At 30.8% G+C, this 21,731-nt stretch overlaps 2 protein-coding genes across 3 annotated transcripts; both read left to right on the top strand.

Annotated features, from left to right (window-relative positions):
- The first annotated feature begins 1,834 nt into the window (after window positions 1-1,834).
- On the top strand, window positions 1,835-18,091 carry LOC105954086 (protein decapping 5). Of its 2 annotated transcripts, XM_088827194.1 has the most exons (9): window positions 1,835-1,884; window positions 12,242-12,771; window positions 13,627-13,727; window positions 14,089-14,160; window positions 14,235-15,179; window positions 15,708-15,770; window positions 16,366-16,566; window positions 16,655-16,765; window positions 17,497-18,091. In XM_088827194.1, the coding sequence occupies exons 2-9, from the start codon at window positions 12,591-12,593 to the stop codon at window positions 17,671-17,673; spliced, it is 1,851 nt and encodes a 616-aa protein (XP_088683320.1). In that variant the 5' UTR covers window positions 1,835-1,884; window positions 12,242-12,590; the 3' UTR covers window positions 17,674-18,091. The 2 variants fall into 2 exon arrangements, with proteins under 2 accessions (XP_088683320.1, XP_012833210.1); XM_012977756.2 differs by lacking the exon at window positions 1,835-1,884 and having other exon boundaries at window positions 12,173-12,771.
- An 826-nt stretch (window positions 18,092-18,917) lies between these two features.
- LOC105954064 (clavaminate synthase-like protein At3g21360) lies at window positions 18,918-21,541 on the top strand. The gene is made up of 3 exons (XM_012977734.2): window positions 18,918-19,650; window positions 20,138-20,391; window positions 21,089-21,541. The coding sequence occupies exons 1-3, from the start codon at window positions 19,288-19,290 to the stop codon at window positions 21,435-21,437; spliced, it is 966 nt and encodes a 321-aa protein (XP_012833188.1). The 5' UTR covers window positions 18,918-19,287; the 3' UTR covers window positions 21,438-21,541.
- Window positions 21,542-21,731: the final 190 nt, after the last annotated feature.

Genomic DNA, 21,731 nt, shown 5'->3' with positions numbered 1-21,731 from the left:
TATTACTGAATTTCCTATTTTGTGTGAAAAGTTTTTTGACTTTACAATCTTGTCCTTTGTTTTGGGTCTTCAAGTAAATTTATAGAATGTTAATATTGATAAATTATATTTAAAGAATGAAGATGAAGGGAGAAGATGACTCGTCGATTCTAATACGTGTCTTCTCCTTAAAATTTACTTAATCTTATAATTATCCTCTTAATTCTTAAACGTCAGATCCTTGCTGCCCAAGTCTAAATATATAGAATTATTATCTGCCTTAACTATTCCTTAATACTATATCAGCCCTTGTAAATTACTTTATTTATTCTTATTCCCCAACTTTATATATCAATAACATCTAAGCGACATAATAAAAATTAAGGGGTGAACTACAGTTGAACCCGCTTTAGTTTGAAAATTATGCATGCTTGTGTTAGATAATATTTGGCCATTTGACCGTTGACTTAAAAAAAATATGTTTATCTATAACTAAATATTCAGGAAATTACATTATGATATCTTAAGGTTAGATGGAAGTATGGAACTATATATGAACTCCTTATTTTAAAATATTACAAAGACCCCTTAATGTTTAATTTAATTAATATTTGAATTTAAACTCATTAAATAATATTTTTATTTTTACTAATATATTTTAGTAGTTAATAATATTGGAAATTAATTTTACACCATTTTATGGAAACTAGAATAATATTACATTTTTCAATGTTGAAAAATTAAAGATTAATTATTTTACATACAAAATAATAATCATTATAATTGATGTGGGTATCAAATGTCACCCATGCGCAACCCGTTAAAGAAGCCCAATCCACTTGGGCCCAATGAAACAAGGAGGCCCCGAACCATGAGCCCCACTAGAAAGCTCGTCCTCGGCAAACCACATGAACGAGGACGACCTTACAAGCTGATGTCGAGCTCGATTCAGGGTGAATGGATATGCACATATATTACCTCGACAAGCGCATTTAATGCGCATTAATATGTCATGAGTCATATTAATGCGCATTAATGTCCAAGTCTTCGTTGACAGTCGAAAAACAGGAGAAGGTCATGATTATGTAACTAATCGGAGTGTTAAAACTCCAACGTCAGTCATGTTCTTCTTTTCTTAGTAGGACGGCCTTAGCTTGTCGTGGCGTCCCATATCCAATCGCCTCAACAAAAGGACCCCATAATATTTTCGGAGTTTGTCGGATGGATCAAGAATCATCACATATATAATCAACATGAACTATAATCATGACTTTACGGTCATGCAAATTTATATATACTAATATCATTTCTAATAATCATCCAATCAATTTTTATTTTTATTTTTTATATTATAATTTTTATAGTAACTAAACATATTTTGTTTCCCACACATTAACTAATTACTCATTTTCAATTGAAACGTAAATCAAATCTATTTTTCTTTTATTCACATAACATATCAACACACACATATCACACCAAATCATTTAAAACATTATAGAAATTATAATCTAAAATAATATGTCTTCCAATTTAATTTTTTTTTTCTTTTCAATTGTGCAGTAAAAAAAACTTCATTTTAGCCATTTTTTTTAAACACAAATTTTGGGCAAAAAAAAAAACCGACCTTCACTTGAGTTCCAATATTACGGTTCAACCGGTCAAAATGGACCGAACAAAACAATGGCAGCGGTTTAACCGGCTGGTCCGATTCGAGTTTCAAAACACTGGTTTTGGACCAGCCCATTTCCCCCGAGTTTTGGACCAGTCCATTTCACTCATTTATTTCAACTATTTCGTTATGTATTGGGTTGTATTACATATATATTGCACCTTTATTAATTGCAATCCATTGACAATATGTTTCTTTAAATATTTTTAATTTTTTTTACATAATTTTATATAGTTACCATTAAAATATATATTTATATATATATAATGTTGAGGTGGGAATATATATATATATATATATATATATATATATATATATATATATATATATATATATATATATATATATATATATATTATATCTTGTAAACGTGCAAGAAAATATGAATAGTGCTTCTGAATTTATTTTTCATTTTCTTTTCGCAGTTTTACCCCAAAAACGGTGTCGTTTTTTCTTTATATCTACCTTTCCAAGCACAAAGTCAATTTCTTTTCCATTTTCATTTAATCAATTTTTTTTCGGTCGGACCAAATATGTGGGCCCGGTCCCACTATTTTCCATTTATTTTTCGTTTTGCAAGCAGCTAAATTTTGCTTAAAAAATCTGGAGGGCCCACGTGCATTTAATGCCTCGTGGTGGCAATGTTGTCTATCTCCCCCTCTCATTTTTTATTCTTTAAAAAAATAAGCTTATAAGAATTCATATATAATAATTATTTAAAAAATATATTAATAATAATATATAATAGTTGCTAATTACTATCTATGTTTTACTATAAACGTGATTCATTTTGAATTAACTCAAAATTAATAAGTTATAAGAATACTACATTTTAGTATGAACGTGATTCATTTTGAATTAGCTCAAAATTATTAAGTTTTAAGAATTAATATCTCAAATTTACTATATTCACTATAACTAGTAACTCACCCGTGCGATGCACGAGGTCAATTTTAAGTACAATTTTTTAATGACTAAAAGACGCCAATGAGGTAAATAAAACACATTTATGAATGAAAAGAGAATGTTAATGCGATGCATGGGGTAATATAAAAAATAAAAATATGAAATCGAACGAAAACTTTGAATAGTCAATAGTTGATACATAATACGATATCATCTAAAAAATTTAAAAACTATATCAATTCCATTTATTTAAGTACCAATATAAACAAAATAAATGATAAAAGAAAATATAAAAAATGAAAATTGTGATATATAAAATAAGATACATTATCTGATCCAAATGGTACAACTATGTCGTCCAATACACTCGGATCCTTAACAAAACTTAATTATCAAAGTAGTGTTTTACAGCACATCCATTGACATCTCCTATAACTCTCTTTGCGAGTAACATACACATTTTTCATTGCTCAAATGCAATCAGTGATACACATTACTGAAACATAATCACTTAAAGGTGTAAAAAATAAATACAATTTGTACTAAATCACATCGATTCTAAAAAAAACAAATTCAATGGAGTAGACAATAAAATGTGCGTAAAGTGCAAATAAACTAAAATAAACTAACATGGTATATATATATATAGACACACACACAAATAACAGATGTGCATTCGATTCACAATATACAATTTTTATGATGTAAATTCATATTCCCTGAAAAAAATCCTTGTAGATAATATTGCAAGTAATATTAGTCGTCTATTCCGGCTTGATGATATCTTTATGTCACCTCTACTCTTAATTCTTCATAGTGTGACGTATAATAGTTCATGCCACCTCTACTCCTAACTTCCAAGTTGCAAAGTATAATAGTCCATGCTACTTCTAATACAATACTAATATTAATACTAATACTAATACTAACATTATTATTAATAATACAAAAATCAATACTAATATTAATATCAATATTAAACCAATATCAGTACCAATACCAATACCCATATCAATACTAATATTTATACCAATACTAATACCAACATAAATACCAATACCAATACCAATACAAATACAAATACCAATACCAATATCAATACCAATATCAATAACAATACCAATACCAATAATCATACTAATACTAATGTTAAAACTAATATTCATACATATACTAATAATAATATTCATACCCATACTAATACTCATACACGTACACATACTAAGACTCATAATAATACCAACATTGATACTAATACTAATACTAATACTAATACTAATACTAATACTAATACTAATACTAATACTAATACTAATACTAATACTAATACTAATACTAATACTAATACTAATACTAATACTAATACTAATACTAATACTAATACTAATACTAATACTAATACTAATACTAATACTAATACTAATACTAATACTAATACTAATACTAATACTAATACTAATACTAATACTAATACTAATATTAATACTAATACTAATGCTAATACTAATACTAATACTAATACTAAATACTAATACTTAATACTAATACTAATACTAATACAAATACTAATACAAATACTAATACTAATACAAATACAAATACTAATACTAATACTAATACTAATACTAATACTAATACTAATACTAATAATAATTATACTAATACTAATACTAATACTAATACTAATACTAATAGTAATACTAATACTAATACTAGTACTAATACTAACTATTACTAATACTAACTATTACTAATACTAATACTAATACTAATACTAATACTAATACTAATACTAATACTAATACTAATTCTAATGCTAATACTAATACTAAACTAATACTAATACTAATGCTAATGTTAATGTGCTAATACAAATACCAATATCAATACCAATACCAATATCAATACTAATAGCAATAGTATTAGTAATAGTAAGAGCATAGGAGATTCTAAATCTGTAATAGCTAATGAATAGCGTTATACCACCTCAGATTTTACTATTCTACTCCAACCATAGCATTTAATAGTTAGCATTTATTGTATGATATTAATTTTCAACTATTTTATGAATTGATATTTGTAAATTGTACTCCCTCTGTCCCATATTATATGTCTTTTTAGAAAGTTTTTCTTGTCCCAAATTATTTGTCATTTTAGATTTTCAATGCATCATTAATTGCACTATTTTCAATTTTACCCTTTATAACTCCTAATTAGTTAGTTGTAAAACAATTAATGTCAAGGATATATTAGTATTTTCCTATGTTTTTTACTATAATCTATACACATTAATTGATTTTCTTAATATGTGTGAAACAACCCAAAACGTCATTTAAATTGGGACGGAGGGAGTATTTGTTATACATATTATATCTATAATATAACTATTTAAAATAACTATTTATTAGTTTATTAATAATAATATATATTTTTTTGAACAAAATTAATACTAATATATTTAAAACACTGAAAAAACTAACTAAACCTAGTATGTAAAATTAGATTTATGGTACATGGCTTTTATAAATAAACAAATTAAACCTAAGTGGAAAGAAATCTCTAGAACCAAAAGAAAAAAAATCAAATACACAAAAACTCATGTACAATAACTGGTATATATAGATATTGGAGGATTGATTTTAGTTGTCGAACAATAATTTATCACCTACGATGGAACATGTTTTTTTTTTCTTCGCAAATGCTATATGACTGTGTTTTAGTTGAAGGGGGAATGTGTATGTAACCCATCATAATACTAATCCTTATGTTAATCCTAATTATAATTTAGAATACTAATCATAATCATATTCCAATTATAATGCTAATGGTAATTGTAATATTAATACTAATAGTAATCTTAATTCTAATCATAGTACTAATACTAATGTTGATACGAATATTAATCATAATCACAATCATAATCATAATTTTGATACTAATCCTAGAATTAACTATAATCTTAATACGAATACTAATAGTACAACGCTAATGTTAATGCTAAAGAATCATTGATGCTCAAATCATGAAATATATGCAAATATGCGTACAACTAATTATTGCGCGCATAAAATTAAATTAAATAATTTAGATAAAAAAATCCGTAAAAAAATAAGAGAAAAAATTCGCATTTAACACATGGAGTGACATTGTTCAAATCATATCACATCTGCAAATAAATTTGTAAATATCCACCAAATTGTGTTTCTAAATTGTAATAAAAAAATTATATTTCAGAGCATGTATTTGGAATCCATCTATAAAGATAAATATATAATTTATATTTTAATTTTAGATATTGAATAATAAATTTTATTTGGCATCCATCTACAGTATAATCATATATTTATATTGTAAGCATGATACGGAAATACTTGTACAATAGCAGAAATATTACAAATGATCAATTATTATATAATAGCAAAAAGTCAAATTATTATTCAAAACAAAAAAGAGCAATATGGTATCGAATAAATATACAAAAAATATAGACATATTTGGTAAGAACAATACATAATTAAATGATTTGTTTCACTATAAATTGAAAATGACAGATTACAGTAAAATATAATGTTTAAAATGACAACTTCTAAAATATACTACATCATAATTATTTGAAAATTTTACTACACGATCCCCCAATAAAAGACATAGGCAATACGGCACGTTTCACCGTTTTGGTTTGATTAGATTCTCCACTCAATGTTGCTTCTAATCAAACCAAAACGGTATATGTTGGCCTCTATACATTATATAGTTATACATTATAGATATATATATCAATTCAAATTTTATGTTTTAATGAATATATAAATTGACTGTCAAAATAAAATTATAAATTAAAATATTAAAATAAATGGAATAAAAAACGAAAAATACAAAAGATGGATAGTTTGGACTTTGGATCTAGCTTTCTTCATATTGTCCTGTTATTCACCATTCTTGACACATACAATACAAACATTGGCGAGGTTCTGGAAAAGAAAAATAAAAATGAAAAAAAAAACTATAACAACTTATAACAATGAACAATGAACTGGATAATATAAAAACAAAAAATAAGAACAAATAATAGTGAATAACTATAAAAAAATAAGAAAAAATGGGATAACAAAAAACTAAAAACCACAATAAATAAATAAAAATGTTCCAATGAAAAAAAATAAAAATCAAGCAAATGAAAAAAAGAACAACTAATAACAATGAAACATCAATAATAATATAAAAAATAACAAAAAAAAAAAATGAAAAACAAAAGAAAGATTTGAAATCTTCCATTTCAGTCATCCCACATACAATGCAAGATCCAGAGCGTGGAACGACTTTGATTGATTCCCTACATGAGACGCACATACATGGATCGAAATTAGGATCAAAATACGCGTTACAAAGAACACATTGTTTGGACTGAGCGCAAACAATTTTTTTGATCATCATAAAGTACGAACGACTTTATTTAATAAACTGCATGAAAACAATTAAAAAAGTATATTAAAATAAAAACCCAAATGAAAGAAATACAAATAGTACTAATATGTATATATAAAAATAATTATGAATATAAAACTATGCATATATATACTTATAATAATCTATAAGAAATGATAGAAAAAATGTAATATGAAACTGTATAATACGAACATTGTGCACTTTGTAATCGAATGGTGGTAGATAAAAATGAAATGAACATTGAGGGGTTTATATAGTATTGAAAATGAACTTAATTCTATGGAAAATTTAAAAATTCAAAAGATTTATATATTAGTAAATGAAATCAAATCAAACAAATAAAGGAAACAACCCAAAAAAAAAAAAAAAAAACTTGTGGAAAACAATTTTGCAATATAAAAACATTAAATATGAAGATACAATTTTTATTTTTTACCATTCAATTTTGAATTAAAGTGTAAATTAAATCAATCAAAGATGATATGAAGGATCTTGGAATATTAAAGATTCCTTTGTATTGGTGATTTGATATTTTATTTGAAATAGTAATTGACAAATATAATGCATAATCCGGTTTATAGTTCGAAACATATTATATATTAAATAGTGTTTTCGAAATATACTGATAAACTACTGCATTTAGAAAACAATTTCTTGTCCTAACAATTGCGGGTTGGAGATCACAAAAAATTTAGAAAACAACAAATATGCTTTAAATTGTTAAAATATACTGCATTTAAATTGTTAAATTTTCAAATTTCAAAATATTGCATATTTATTAAATAGTATAATTATTTTTAATTTGAAATATGGTATAATAAAAATTATATACGAAAAAATAGTGTATATTTATCAAATAGTTCAATTAAAAAATAAAACATTTTTTTATTATTATTTTTAATGGAATGGATATTCGAATATTCTAAAATATTGAAAATTAAAAAAAAAAAAAACAACAACATATTCCTTTATTTTAATATTTTAGTATTTAAAAAAATAGTTTTTTTATGAAAATTATTTGAATATTCGTAAAAAAATTGAGTTTCATGTATTTTTTTCAATAAATATATTTTGAAATACTGAAAATATAAATAACATTTTTTTTATTTCGAATTTATAAAATATTAACTTTGGAAATAATATATATACATGTGGTAATTATTAAGTGATTGTGTAAATGTAAAATAGGAAAGAACTTAAAAACATCCATAAATAAAAATGCCACCTAATCAATTGAAGAATCCACCTAATCAATTGAACTCCAACTAAGCAATTTTGACAAATGACATCATCATTTGCCACATGTCAATCATTGAGGGCATAGATCCTCTTTTTATATTATATATAGATTAATGAAATAGCTATTCAAAATGATTAACTAATGACCATAATTTAATTTAATCTTTAGTATGTTTAATCTTTAAGTTTAAAATTAAAAAAAAAAATTTGTCTCTTATATTAAAATGAGTGTAGTTATTTTTCCTTTTTTTATTTATTTACTTATTAATATGATTTATATAAGAAAAACAAAAATCATAACTTATAACTATGAATACATTATGGTTCTACATTACTTCAGTTAAATAAGTAATTTCAAAGTTTATCTGCTGAAATAATTTTCCTAATTTCTTTTATATCTTAAATTAACTTTGTTATTTTAATATTTAATATTTTACATATATTTTAATAACTACACTTAGATTGTGTGGGCCAATTTTCTCTCTCCTACTACGCATCACTCACTCATCCACGCGCTTTGTCTGAGTTTCTTCACGTGCTTCCATTTAATGTATCATTTATCTGCAGCCACTTACTACAATAAAACGACGTTGTTTTAATTAATGTTTACACTTCCCCATGCAAACTAAAGATAATTACAGCTGCATTTATTGCCTTCTTTCACATCTTTCAAAAGGAGACCCAGCACCACATTCTTTACTTTCAATTTCTTTTTGACATCTCTCAAAAGAATTTTGAGGCCACCGTTTGTTCAGTATCACATCAAACCACGTGGGAATAATTACACAGAAATTCCAATAACTAATAAATGAGTAGTTAATTATCAAATATAAATAAAAATAGATTGAATAGTTTTTTTATAATCAGTTTATACTTATTAATAAATATAAATATAAAAGTTGTTATCTTTATTACAAATAAAAACTTCTATATAATAAAAATATCTTATTTACGAATAAATACAAAATTATTACTAATTAAACTTCTAATAATTTATCAGAAATTTATTATATAAGACATATTGCTATATTCATTACAAATTATTAAAACATATAGGTATTAATAATATATATTAGTAGCTATCTATCATCTGGGAAATGCCCACATCATATCTTTTTATATTATATTATAATAGTTGTTTTTATTAATTGTTTTTATCAAATAATATAATATTTTATAGGATCATCATGATATATCTTTTTTTTTTTTTTTTTTATAAATATCATCATGATATATCATAGCTTATTGTCTAGACCAAATATAATTATTCATTTCTTCTTACTCTTGCTTCTCCTTCATTCGACCAAAACAGATACCAACTCGCCATTTCTATAACAACCACCATTTCTCATGCTTTACTAAAAATCACATTTTGTGCTCTTTGTTTAAAGAATCCATTTCTAAATTTTATTTTCTGGGCTGATATTCAAAGAAATCATATTACATTTACTGTGTTTTACATTAAGGTTATATCAAAAACTTTACTGTCTTACTTTATTGTGTGTTACATTTATTTCTACAAGTTTCATTTCCATTTTTTTATCCATACATTTCAATCTAGAGATTTCCCATTCTCTTTCTTCATTCTTTGTTTGATAGTTTTCTGCTTATGTTTTTGCAGGTATCTTCCCACTCCATTTCGCCAACACTCTTGTCATCTCAAGGTAAATGACTTTATAATCCCATGCTTTTGGGTTTTCTTGGTACTTCATTTTTAGGTTTTCTTGCTATTTTGTTCCAATGGTTTTCAAACTCATGTCTGGTGGATTTTTTCGTTGCAAGATTTTTTCCAAGTTCATTTCTCAAGATTAGTCATATTTCTATTATTTTTATGCTTGGTAGAAGCTCCTATAGATTTGGGATTTCTTATTTATATTGTTTCTTGAACCCATTACGCATTGTTTTTCAAGAAATAACATATTGTTTTTCAATAAAATGTTATTTCGTTTTTTCCAAGTAAGCATTGGGCTTATGGGAAGATTGAAGTTAGATTTGATTCTTTAAGTTTAGATCAACTTTTACTTGCCCGTGTGTTTTTTTAGAAAATGAAGATGAGGTTTTTTAACCTGACAAGAAAGCACAAATCATTACCTCTGATTTCATTTACTTCGTACTTGTTTCTTCTTGATTTTGCCATTTTTTTTTTCATTTTGGGTATTCTTAACATACTATGTTTAAAGGTTTTAATGGTTTTATGATTGGCCATTTTTTTGTTATAAGTATTATTGTAATTTCTTTTTCTCAAATTTTTCCTCAATAAAATTTTCTATTTCTGTAGGTAATTACACTGATGATGTAAACTGCATGCTTTCTGACTTTATTTAAATTAGACCAACAAAGCACATTCTTCCTCAGGTTCTTGCTTTGTACCATAAGTCTCTATTAGTAAATGTTTTATTGATGTGCATGGTGGTGTTTCGTTTTTTGTTCATAATAGTATTTCTAATGATAGAAACCTTAATCATGAATAGGCAACGAATAAGCTCATTTCAGCATGTTTTTGCTCAACTTGGACAGAGAGAGATCTTGTATCTCTTTTATTTTGTTTGTGTGTTTAATTCAGGTTTTGAAGGGAGACATAATCTGGTGAGGTTTGTAAAACTATTCAGAAAGCAGGAATATATCTTTTTGGAGTGTATGTTTTTGCATAATGTAATTTTGGATTATTATAAAGCTCTTGCCTAGCTAGATCTATGTTCCAAACAGGATTTGTGCATAACCGGTAAAGTTTACACCTAAGGGGATGTGTTCTTAATTTATTAATGTTTTTTTTTTTTTTATAGATTATTTGAAGCAGCATCGATCTCTTCGCTAAAACTTTGGAAGGTTTGTGCATATTATTTTTTCTTATTTGTATGGTTGTATTATATGTTTCTTTTGTTTCGAGAATTCAATATCTACTGTATATGTTGTTGTTCTATTTATTTTATTTTTTAATGCACCTTATCCTATAATATAGTTAACTGTGTTTATATTCCGTGAAATAGATATTCTATGTCTAAATCTTTCACGAATGTTGTCATTTTTGTTTTATCTTTTGTGCAACTCGAAAATAGTTAACTCAAATATTTTTTTTGAGATTTATGTAGAGTTATGTGTTCTTCAAAGCAAAGAGAAATCAACAATCAGATAGCTCGCATTAGATATCTTGCAATTGATTCGTACGTTATGTTGGAGGGGTCTCGTTTGGATGGTGAACAACTTCAAAAGGAACTTAGAACTAAATCACTTCAAGGAATAATAGTTGATTCCTTGGGCATCTATAGAGAAAATGACTTCGCAAACCTTGGGAATTTTTTTTTGTTGCCTTGGAAAACGATTGAACAAAGAGCCTTTTCAGGTAAATTCTTCTACAACCAAGGATTTTCGTAATGATTATGGGACTACCGAGAAAATCGTAGGTACTAGGAAGCTTATTGGTGAAGGTAAACTAATAGTCTTACATTGCAATTCTTTTTTTGTTCTCTCAATTTCGATTTAACTATTATGGCTAAATTTTGTTACATCTTTTTTCATAGATAAAGCTCATGAGCCGCCAATGCCGGTTGAAGATGATTATGTTACATCTATTAGCCAAATTCTCTAACTTGGATTGCTAATACAACTGTTGGAGAAGCCACTTTTAGACATGCATTTCTCTTCGCTTTGCCACAAAATTTGTATCATACAATTTGAACCATTTTGAATTATGTATCTCTTTATGAAATATAACTCCAATTCTGCACTTGTTTAGAATATGATAATGTATGAAAGACTTTTTGTAATATGCGATGTTATAAATTAGTTTATTCTATTGTAATATCTCTTGGGAATTAATTAAAATAAACATATGAATATGGTATTTTATTATCCATGTCTATGGGCATTACGTACTGCGCATAGCGCGGTGTGGCTCCCCTAGTGTATATATATATATGTATGTCTCTGGGAGGTTGGGGTCCCCTCTTCCGGTCTTCCCCTCTTTCTCCCTTTTCTATTTTCTTTCTTCTTTTCTTTCAGCCCATTTACCCAACGAAACGGCGCCGTATACACCATAAAATATATATTTTATTTATGGTGTAGAGAGTGATAGAGTTACTTTCGTTTACCGTAGAACCACAACTCCAGTCACCATCTGCTGTTGTAAATTGAAACTGTGAAAATTGTGTACACTGATAAAAAAAAAATTTGAAAACCCTAAATTATCCACATTTACTTCAGAGAAAGGGTCAATTTTCTCTCTCAGTGAATATTAAGACTAGGGAGTCCTTCGATTTTCTCTTTCTACAGTTACATATATATGTTGGTGACACCGTCTCTGTGTATAACACACCGGATTAAAGTAGGGAAGCAGTAGTAGAAGAAGAAGATGATTGCGGGGGAAAGTTCGGCGGCGGCGGCGGCGTCGAGCAGTAGATCTGGAGGCGGCGGAGCCACGGCGGACTCGTACATCGGCAGCTTGATTAGTTTGACTTCGAAGAGTGAGATTAGGTATGAAGGCATACTCTACAATATCAACACTGAAGAGTCCAGCATCGGTTTGCGCAACGGTGAGAACAATGACTAAAAGCAATTTATTTTTTTCGTGTTTTTAATCAAAAATTGTTGCAATTTTTTGCCCTATCTATTTTGTAAATTTGATTTTTTTGGATTTAATTATTTTCTTGTACTTAGCCCCAAATGCTATCTTTAGTTGCATGTCAGCAAAAGCTAAACATTGTTATATGTATTTTTTAGGAAACGTTTTTTTTTTTTTTCCTTCTTTGTTTTAACAGTGTGTTCAGTTTCCAGAAGTGGCGAACACATTGTCAATTCATTTTTAATGAATTAACTATTGCTACTTATGAATTCGGAGTTCACAATTAGTGCTGCAGTTTATATGCAATTCGGGTTTAGGTTCTCCAAGGAGAAAGTAATTTGAGCTTTACAAGCGATTAATTAGAAATAATAATTTTGTAAGCCCTTTATATTTTTTGGATTCGAGAATCCCGAAAATCTAAAATGCTGGAGTTATTGCTAGGTCGTTATGTATACCACTTGAATTGCTGAAACGTCGTTGGTTTAAGATCCTTTTAAGTTTTATCATAAAATGAAGTTTCAAATTGGTATAAGTTAGCTTTTGTTTTTACATCTTTCATGAGATTTGATTAAATTCAGTTTTTGGATCAAAACTACATTAAATTTTATGCTCACCTAAAATGATAAATTTGAGGTTAATTTACTTGCTCCATGAACTAATGGGAACATTAATCTTAAAATTTGTATGGTTGATCATAGTTTCTTTCAGCCAAATCTTGATATCGTGATTGTTTGTATGTTCATCTATAACATAGTACAATAACCTTGTTTGCTAGGTCAGTTGAGGTTGAAAACTAATTGTTTTTGCTCTAAATATCTTTTGGCAGTGAGATCATTTGGAACCGAAGGACGGAAAAAGGACGGCCCACAAGTCCCTCCTAGCGACAAAATTTATGAATACATACTGTTTAGAGGAAGTGATATCAAGGTATTCATTGGATTTTGTTTGCATCTTTTGCGTTGAATTATTTGATTTCTTGAGTTGTGTTCAATTGCATGTATGAGGAATTCATTATTATCCATTGCCTGTTGAGAGATGTTCTGATCTCATTCCAGTTAGTACATTGTTTTCACATCTGCTAATCACTATGCAGAGGAAGTCAGCCGTGTATTCTGTCATTAAGCTTAAGTAATTTTTAGGTGAACTCGTGCAACTATAATATATATGTGAAACATTCCCTTCTATGATCTGAGTCTCTTTATTTTGTGCTTGTATGTACAAGTGCCGTTTCTTCACCTGATATTTCTTTTCAGGCTAAAGTTTCTACCACAATTTCTATTTTCCACAGGATTTACAAGTCAAAGCATCTCCGCCAGTTCAAACAACACCACCGATAAACAGCGATCCTGCAATTATTCAGGCAAGTAGTACCACAACTGTTATTGTAATGGGATGTAGGAGGAATTGACTCTTAACCAATCTATTTTGGTGTAGTCACATTATCCTCGTCCAGCAACTCCACCCACAAGCTTGCCTAGTGCTCCTACTGGATCTTTAGCGGATCTTGGTCCCCATCCTGGTCAAATGGGACTCCCTGGGTCAACTTTCCAGAGTGGTCTGCCTTTATATCAACCCGGAGGAAACTTGAATTCGTGGGCTCCTCCTCCACCAAATGCAAATGCTAGTGGCTTACCTATGCCTATGTATTGGCAGGGATTCTATGGCACACCTAATGCTCTTCCTCAACTGTCTCAACAATCACTGCTTCGACCACCTTCTGGTTTGCCAATGCCTCCTTCTATGCAGCAGATGCAGTTTTCTGGTTTCAATGCATCATTGCCGATGGCAGCATCGAACCTGCCCTATCCTAATTTTACGGATCAATACTCGTCCTTGGTTCCCAATACGAGTTCTTCTAGTTTGACCCCTTCTTTTCCTGCTTCAAGTTTGTCTTTCAGTGTTCCGCCTTTGCAGCCTGTTTCACTAGCATCTGAAACAACGATCGATTTGCTGTCAAACAAAGCTCCTATCTCTGCTATCCATACATCAACTCCTAGCTCTAGTTTGCCACCATCAGCTCCGTATGCTACTCCAGTTCCTGATAATTCGGGAATAAATCCAGTTGCTAGCAAACCCAGTGCAGTTCCTGGTCCAGCAGCCTTGTCACAGCCGAACATACCTCAGCCAGTAACATCTGTTGCTGGGGCACCTGGTTCGGTTAGTTCAGAAATACTGACACATTCACTTATCACCCCGGGGCATTTGCTGCAGTCTGGACCCTCCACTGCTTCTTCTCCACCTCAGCTTCTTCAAACAACACAGAAGGATGTGGAGGTTGTTCAAGTGTCGCCGAAGCAATTATCAGAATCATCAGTCCCTGTAGTGACAGAATCTCAACCACCAATTTTACCCTTACCGCCCAATGCTCGAGCTCATAAGGTTTTCTTCTTTTCCTACACAGCTATGGTTGCACACACGCAGTTCATGCTTTTAGCATGTCCAAATATTAGTTTGTTCTTCATAATTCTATAAAGAAACTAATGTCAGAAAATGAGGCAACATATTGCAATTATCGAGCATAAACCTGATCTAGAAAAACACTGTAGTTTTTGGCTAACAACAATATAAGTATATACTATAAACAAAGTTAGAGAGATCTTCAATTGCATAATCAGGGTCAATATGGTGAAAATGACCAACACTTAATATTTATTGATTGCATAGTAATTCTCTCACCAGTAGCCACTTAACAAAAATGCAATGCCTAAAATAGCTTTGCTTTGTAGATCTATAAAGATAAACATTTCATGTTGCATTTTACTAGTAATTCTTATTGTTCAACTATTGAAACTTGTACTTTTAATCTCTCTGTTTTATCGACCCAAACTTCTCTGTGATCGTGGCTTGTAATAGTTACTTGATAACTTGGAGTTCGGAAACTAATGATGTATTTTTGTATTGTTTAAGCCAAATGGAGGTGCTTATCACATGCGTAACAATTACAGAGGGCGTGGTGGAAGAGGACCTGGGGTAAGAACTCGCCCCATTTTTAGTGTTTTATCATTCTTATAAGTTATCACTGATTTCTACTCTTGATTAATTAACACCTCCTTCAGTATTTATCCTATTGAGTTTTGTAGGAGTTTCCTTCATGTGTTTCATAGTCAGTTAGGTACATACGTCAGATTTTTTGGTAGTGTGTTAAAATTGATTCTCTTTGTGCTGCACTTCTAATTTTTCCTTGTTCATTTGAATAACATTTTTTCGGTAGTGTGTTAATAACCAATGTGTATTATTTACATTAGATGATGTGGAAGTCATCTGTTGGCATTTCTGTAGATATTGATGCCAACTTAGTGGCTAGGTGAAGTAATAACTCACACAATTTTATATTTTTAACATGTATGTATTGTTTCGGATGCTATAGTTTGTAGCTCTGTAATTCAAGGGCAACCACTACCAAGAATTTGTGTACATGCTAATAAATATTCCTTATTAGATGTTGCCAACTATGAATTGCTCGATTATATGTGTTGCTGGTTGAGAGAATTGCTACAAAGCGAGGATAGCCAGCTACAAAACTGTTGACCAGTCTGACCATTGAGCATTTTTCTTTTGCCTGCAGATTTTACGCCCTGTGACAAAATTCACAGAAGACTTTGATTTTACGGCTATGAATGAAAAATTCAAAAAGGATGAAGTTTGGGGTCATCTGGGAAAAAGTAATAGATCCCAATATAAGGATGGAGAAGGAAATGAAAATGCCAGTGACGAAGAAGATGAACAAGACGAATATGTTGTCGAATTGCCAAATATTGAGATCAAGGTGATTGTTTAATCGATGTCTAAGTCAATACTCTGAACTGGGAACTTGCAAGAGATTTGACTTTTTATCATGCTTGTGCACTTTGCAGCCCATTTACAATAAGGATGACTTCTTTGACACTCTTTCTTCCAACTCTGTCGGCAACGACCCTAATCATGGAAGGACAAGGTTCTCAGAGCAAATGAAGTTAGACACAGAGGTATGTCCAATCCATTGTATCAAATTCCATATTGTACAGTTTTCCAAAAAAAAAAAAGGAGAATCCATATCGTATCGTGTATTGTTTTCCTCAGCATTAAGTCATGAATCATGTCGTGATTAGTAATGTACATAACCAGCTATAACACTTATTATAAATTGCAGAAAACTTATTTTCACAAAATAAAACATTACTAACGTGTTAAAAATCTAAAATTTTATAGGTAAGCCACTAGTTTTGAAGTAAATCTAGGTTCAAAAGTTTCAACATGCAAGTTTTAAAGTTAGTTATAAAAAACCATAATATTTTAAAATATAGATTTAATAGCATAAAATCCACTCCAATGCCAACACTTAATCAAAATAGCACAAAGCCCACTGAATCGCATTGAACAGTGATGCCTGTCAAAATTGGCCCCGAATACCCTCTGAATTGTGATTACATTTTAGATATTCGACTAAGACTGCGATTTTAGTTGGCAAGATTTGCAATATTATGATTGTTTTTGAAGAAACTGAAGAATAAATCATTGGAATTTGTCTCTGTAGAAAAATAGTAAACGGAGATGTTTTAGTACAGTACGGTTGAATCCCGATTAGGTAGCAATAAATAGATTTGAGACAATATCATACAATACCATGTACATGGCACGACACTCATTAACATTGGTCCAATCTCCTCCACATCTTAAAATATTTGAAATTGGCTGATGTAAATTCGTGAATGTGCAGACGTTTGGAGATTTTCCAAGGTATAGAGGTGGTGGTAGAGGAGGCCGTGCATTTAATCGTGGTGGTGGTGGATTTCGTGGTTCCTATAATGGAAGAGGCTATGGTGGCGGTGGTGGTGGTTATGGCTATTATGCGGGTAGGGGGCGTGGCAGAGGTGTGCAGAATCGTGCTCCCTAAAGCAGTAGAGAATATGGCTTGCTATTAATAGTAAGGTAAAAAAAAAACTAACTCCGATCTTGTCTTGTGGTGACAGGAATTGATTAGGAGACTTACATGTAATGTCTGTGCATTTTCTATTTTCTTTTGTTTTGTGTAATAAAATTAGGATCCGCGATAGGTGTGTTTGATCTCCTTCCTGGATTTTTTCTTTTTTTTTTTGGAGGTTGAAATAGAAGTTTCATGTCATCTCTGCTCTTGCAATGGAGATGATGGTAGCTTATATTCCGTTTGCGCTTTTTACTTCTGTTAGATTGTACTTTAATGGAAGAAATTTTAGTGATTTTCTTCTGAATGTTGTTATTAAAGAGTAGTTATGTGCTCTTGCAAAAAACCCGAAGAAAGTATTATTGAATTTGAATTTGTAGTTGTGTATTCAGAAGTTGTCTTATTATCTCAAGTTGATTGTGGTCGTTTGATCCCCACTTGAAATTCGTCAGTTGCAAAAGTACACGCTTGCAATGTAGTTTGATAGGTTTATTCGTATGTATCCCATTAGTTTATGTCGCAACTAGTTGATATATGAAAGTGTATGTTTGAATTTGTTGAGACTGTTCATTGTTGACAAAGGCATATTCTTCATGCATTTGAAGCAAAATATATACATGTTTACAAGACAAGTATCTATATTAGATAGCAAATGCCATCAAATGCATCGATGAATTCTAGTCCATCTGTCATCTTTCTGAGCCAATAACTTTGTAAGAGTAGTTGGATTCTGCATCTCTCCAGACAGATTCACTAAAACCATAGGTTGAAACGAGGTTGGAACGGAATTTACAAATTCCGACGATTTCAATCTGATACTTGCTGATTTTGGAACGAAACTTTTCATTCAGAAGTTTTGATTTTTCAAAAAAAAAAAATTGGATTGGAGTTCGAATATATATATGAGATCCCGTATTTATTTTCTGAAAATAATTCCGAAAATTTACATTTTTTCCAAAAATTACACTGTAGTATCGATACTATAATGTATTTGAAATTTTATGGGATGAAAAAATTGGAACTCTTCCGAATTTCGCGGACTTCAAGTCTTGAATTTACGATTTTGGAACGAGGTTCATTTAATTCCAATTTTCAAAATTCCGATTGTTCCAAGTTTTTGTAACAGAATTAGAATTAGTTTACTTCCCAAAAAAAAAATCAGATTTTTTTCAAAAGTACTAATTCTGATTCAATCCGTCCAATTTCCAACCCTAATGAGACGACTTTCTTTAATGTAAAAAAAAAATAAACTAATAAAAAATAATTATAATTTACACCTTCCCAAAGCCGGCACTGAAAGAACCTAGGTTTCCAATGAGAAACAATTGCTTACAAGTTCAAACAAAGCATCAACAAACAACACATACAGTTAAATTCGTTGTTAACCAAGAAACTGTAATAGGACAAAAACCAACGACATTACTAATTATCCTTAATTAAACCACACAACAAGAATAAAGATTCCCCACACTAACAAAGTAAACCTCCTATAAATTTACATCAACTGAAATATAACAACATCCACACTCCAAATCAAAGAGCCAAAAAAGAAAAAAAAAGAGGGAAATTAATTTTAAAATATCGAAAATGGAGTTCACCTGCAAGGACTTCAAGGTGGGGAAATGCGAGGGGGAGAAGCTGGTGCACGGAGAAACCATGCCTCTAGTGCTCCAGCCCCCGGGCCCATGGACAGATGTCGAGTCGTTGTTGGTTAGCATCGAGAGGAACAAGGAGTGGTTCGAGGATATGATCGTCAAGAACAGCGCGGTTCTCATCAGGGGGTTCGACGTAAGTAACGCGGTCGAGTTCAATGACATCGTCGAGGCCTTTGGATGGGAGGACATACGCTACGTGGGGCCCGCGCCACGAACCCACATACACAAGCGTGTCTGGACGGCCAACGAGGGGCCTCTCTCCGAGTTCATATACTACCATCACGAGATGGTCTTGGTGAGAGCCCTAATCAATATAATTGGCGTTTCAATTTTATTGGTACCGTCAAATGTGATTTTTGACTAATTTTTAGTCGAACATTTGGCAACGCTTATAGCACCAACTTTGTAGTTATTTGAGCTGACTTTCTAATCAATTTTGATTCAGCTAGATTGGATGTTGGCTAAGACAGTTATGCATGAATGAGTTACAAACTTACAGTCCAAATCTCAGAAAACTCAAAACATCAAATTTGTAGCCATTGTTCATTCATTCATGCATAACTATCTCACACGACGTCCAATCTAGTTGATTCAAGTTCGATTAAAGAGCTGGCTCAAATGACTATAATTTTGGTGTTTTGAGTTTTGCGAAATTTAGACTGAAAAAGGGTCAAAATCACATTAGAAGCTAAATTGAAACGCCATATAGCAATTCAGAATAGTACTTATGTACCGTTGCATACATTGTTTTAATTTGTTGATGATATTATGAAAATTTGCAGATAAAGGAATTTCCGAAGAAGGTGATACTATTCTGCGAGGTGGCTCCACCGGAAGGTGGGGAAACGCCGTTTGTGCCGAGTTTTCGTGTGACGGAGAGAATGATGGAGGAGTTCCCGGAGTTTGTGGAGGAGCTGGACAAGAAAGGGCTGAGATACACCTTCACCGCCCTAAGCAAGGACGACACTTCTTCCATGAGAGGCCGAGGTTGGGAAGACGCCTTCGGAACATCCGATCGTGCAGAAGCAGAGAAAAGGTACTCTTTCCTATATACATTAATCTCTCTCTCTCTCTCTCTCTCTAAATTTGTTCTTTGGTGGTCTTTCATTGCGTTATGGTATATATAAAGGCTCTTTTAAGGTTGATCTTTGAAGGAGTTGTATTCTCTACTGTACCTCTTCTATACAGCCCCTTTAAGGAGGTTTGTACGGAATTTTCAAAATCCACCGGTTCTGATCCGATTTTTTTTTTAATTTTGGAACAATATTTATCATTCCGAAGTCAGAAAGCCCCGTTTTCCAAATTTTTTCCGAATTCTTTTTGGAACGAAATTGGAATGCATACCAGATCCCGATTTTCAATCCGATGTTAATTCATGAAAATATTTCCAAAACCGAAATATAGATTTATATTTATGTGAATTTTGAATTCTGCCGATTTCGATCAGAAAATTTGGATTCTGGAATAATTTTTTCCAATCTATTTTTTCCGATTTTTCTGGGAACAAAATTGAAATTGGTTCACTTTCGGAAAAGAAAAATGGATTTTTTCCGGAAGTGCTAATTCTGACTCTATCTGCCCGATTTCCACCCCTAATTTGTAAACTATGTTGTATCAAATTTGGATCAACAAAATGCTCAACCTCGAATAATGCATGGCTATTTAAAGCTCCGATATGTATTCAAAATCCTAAGCGAGTCGAGTTTGAACGAGCTTTAATCCGACATCCGCAGGGCAAAAGCACTAGGAATGGACGTAGAATGGCTACCAAATAACGGCGGGGTGAAGACAATATTGGGACCAAGGAATCTGACACGTGTATTCGAAGGGAGAAAAGGGAGGAGAATGTGGTTCAACACTTTGGTAGGTATGCATGGCAAGGAGCTGAGCTCCGCCACAATGGCCGACGGAACTGAAATTCCGGCGAACATTGTAAGGAGATGTGAAGAGATAATAGAAGATGAGAGCATTCAATTCAAGTGGCAGAAGGGTGACGTTCTGTTTCTTGACAATTATGCCCTTCTCCATGGGAGGAGGCCTTCTCTTCCACCTAGAAAGGTCTTGGTTGCTACTTGTAAATAATCGAAAAATTAGTGGCCTTTTATTATATATCAAGAATGAGCAGCTATACTAAATAAGCTCTTCTTTGGCACTACTAAGCTTTTGTTTTGGAATGTAATGAATAAATAGCCAACTTTTGTGGTGTTATTTTGTTGGTTCCTTGTTTTCTATTAATCTTTATGAAGTAGGGTAAATTACGACCAACCAGCCGAGTTAAGGTTAAATTACCAAAAAAAAAAAAAACTTTCCTGTTGGGGAAATTACAACTATCCTCTCAACTATAAATCTTTTGTATGTCCATCTTTGCGGTGTAAA

The sequence above is a fragment of the Erythranthe guttata genome, chromosome 12, assembly GCF_056151865.1.
Source record: "Erythranthe guttata isolate IM_541 chromosome 12, IM_541, whole genome shotgun sequence".
In the NCBI taxonomy this organism is placed as follows: domain Eukaryota; kingdom Viridiplantae; phylum Streptophyta; class Magnoliopsida; order Lamiales; family Phrymaceae; genus Erythranthe; species Erythranthe guttata.
This window is presented reverse-complemented; position numbering and strand designations above follow the sequence as displayed.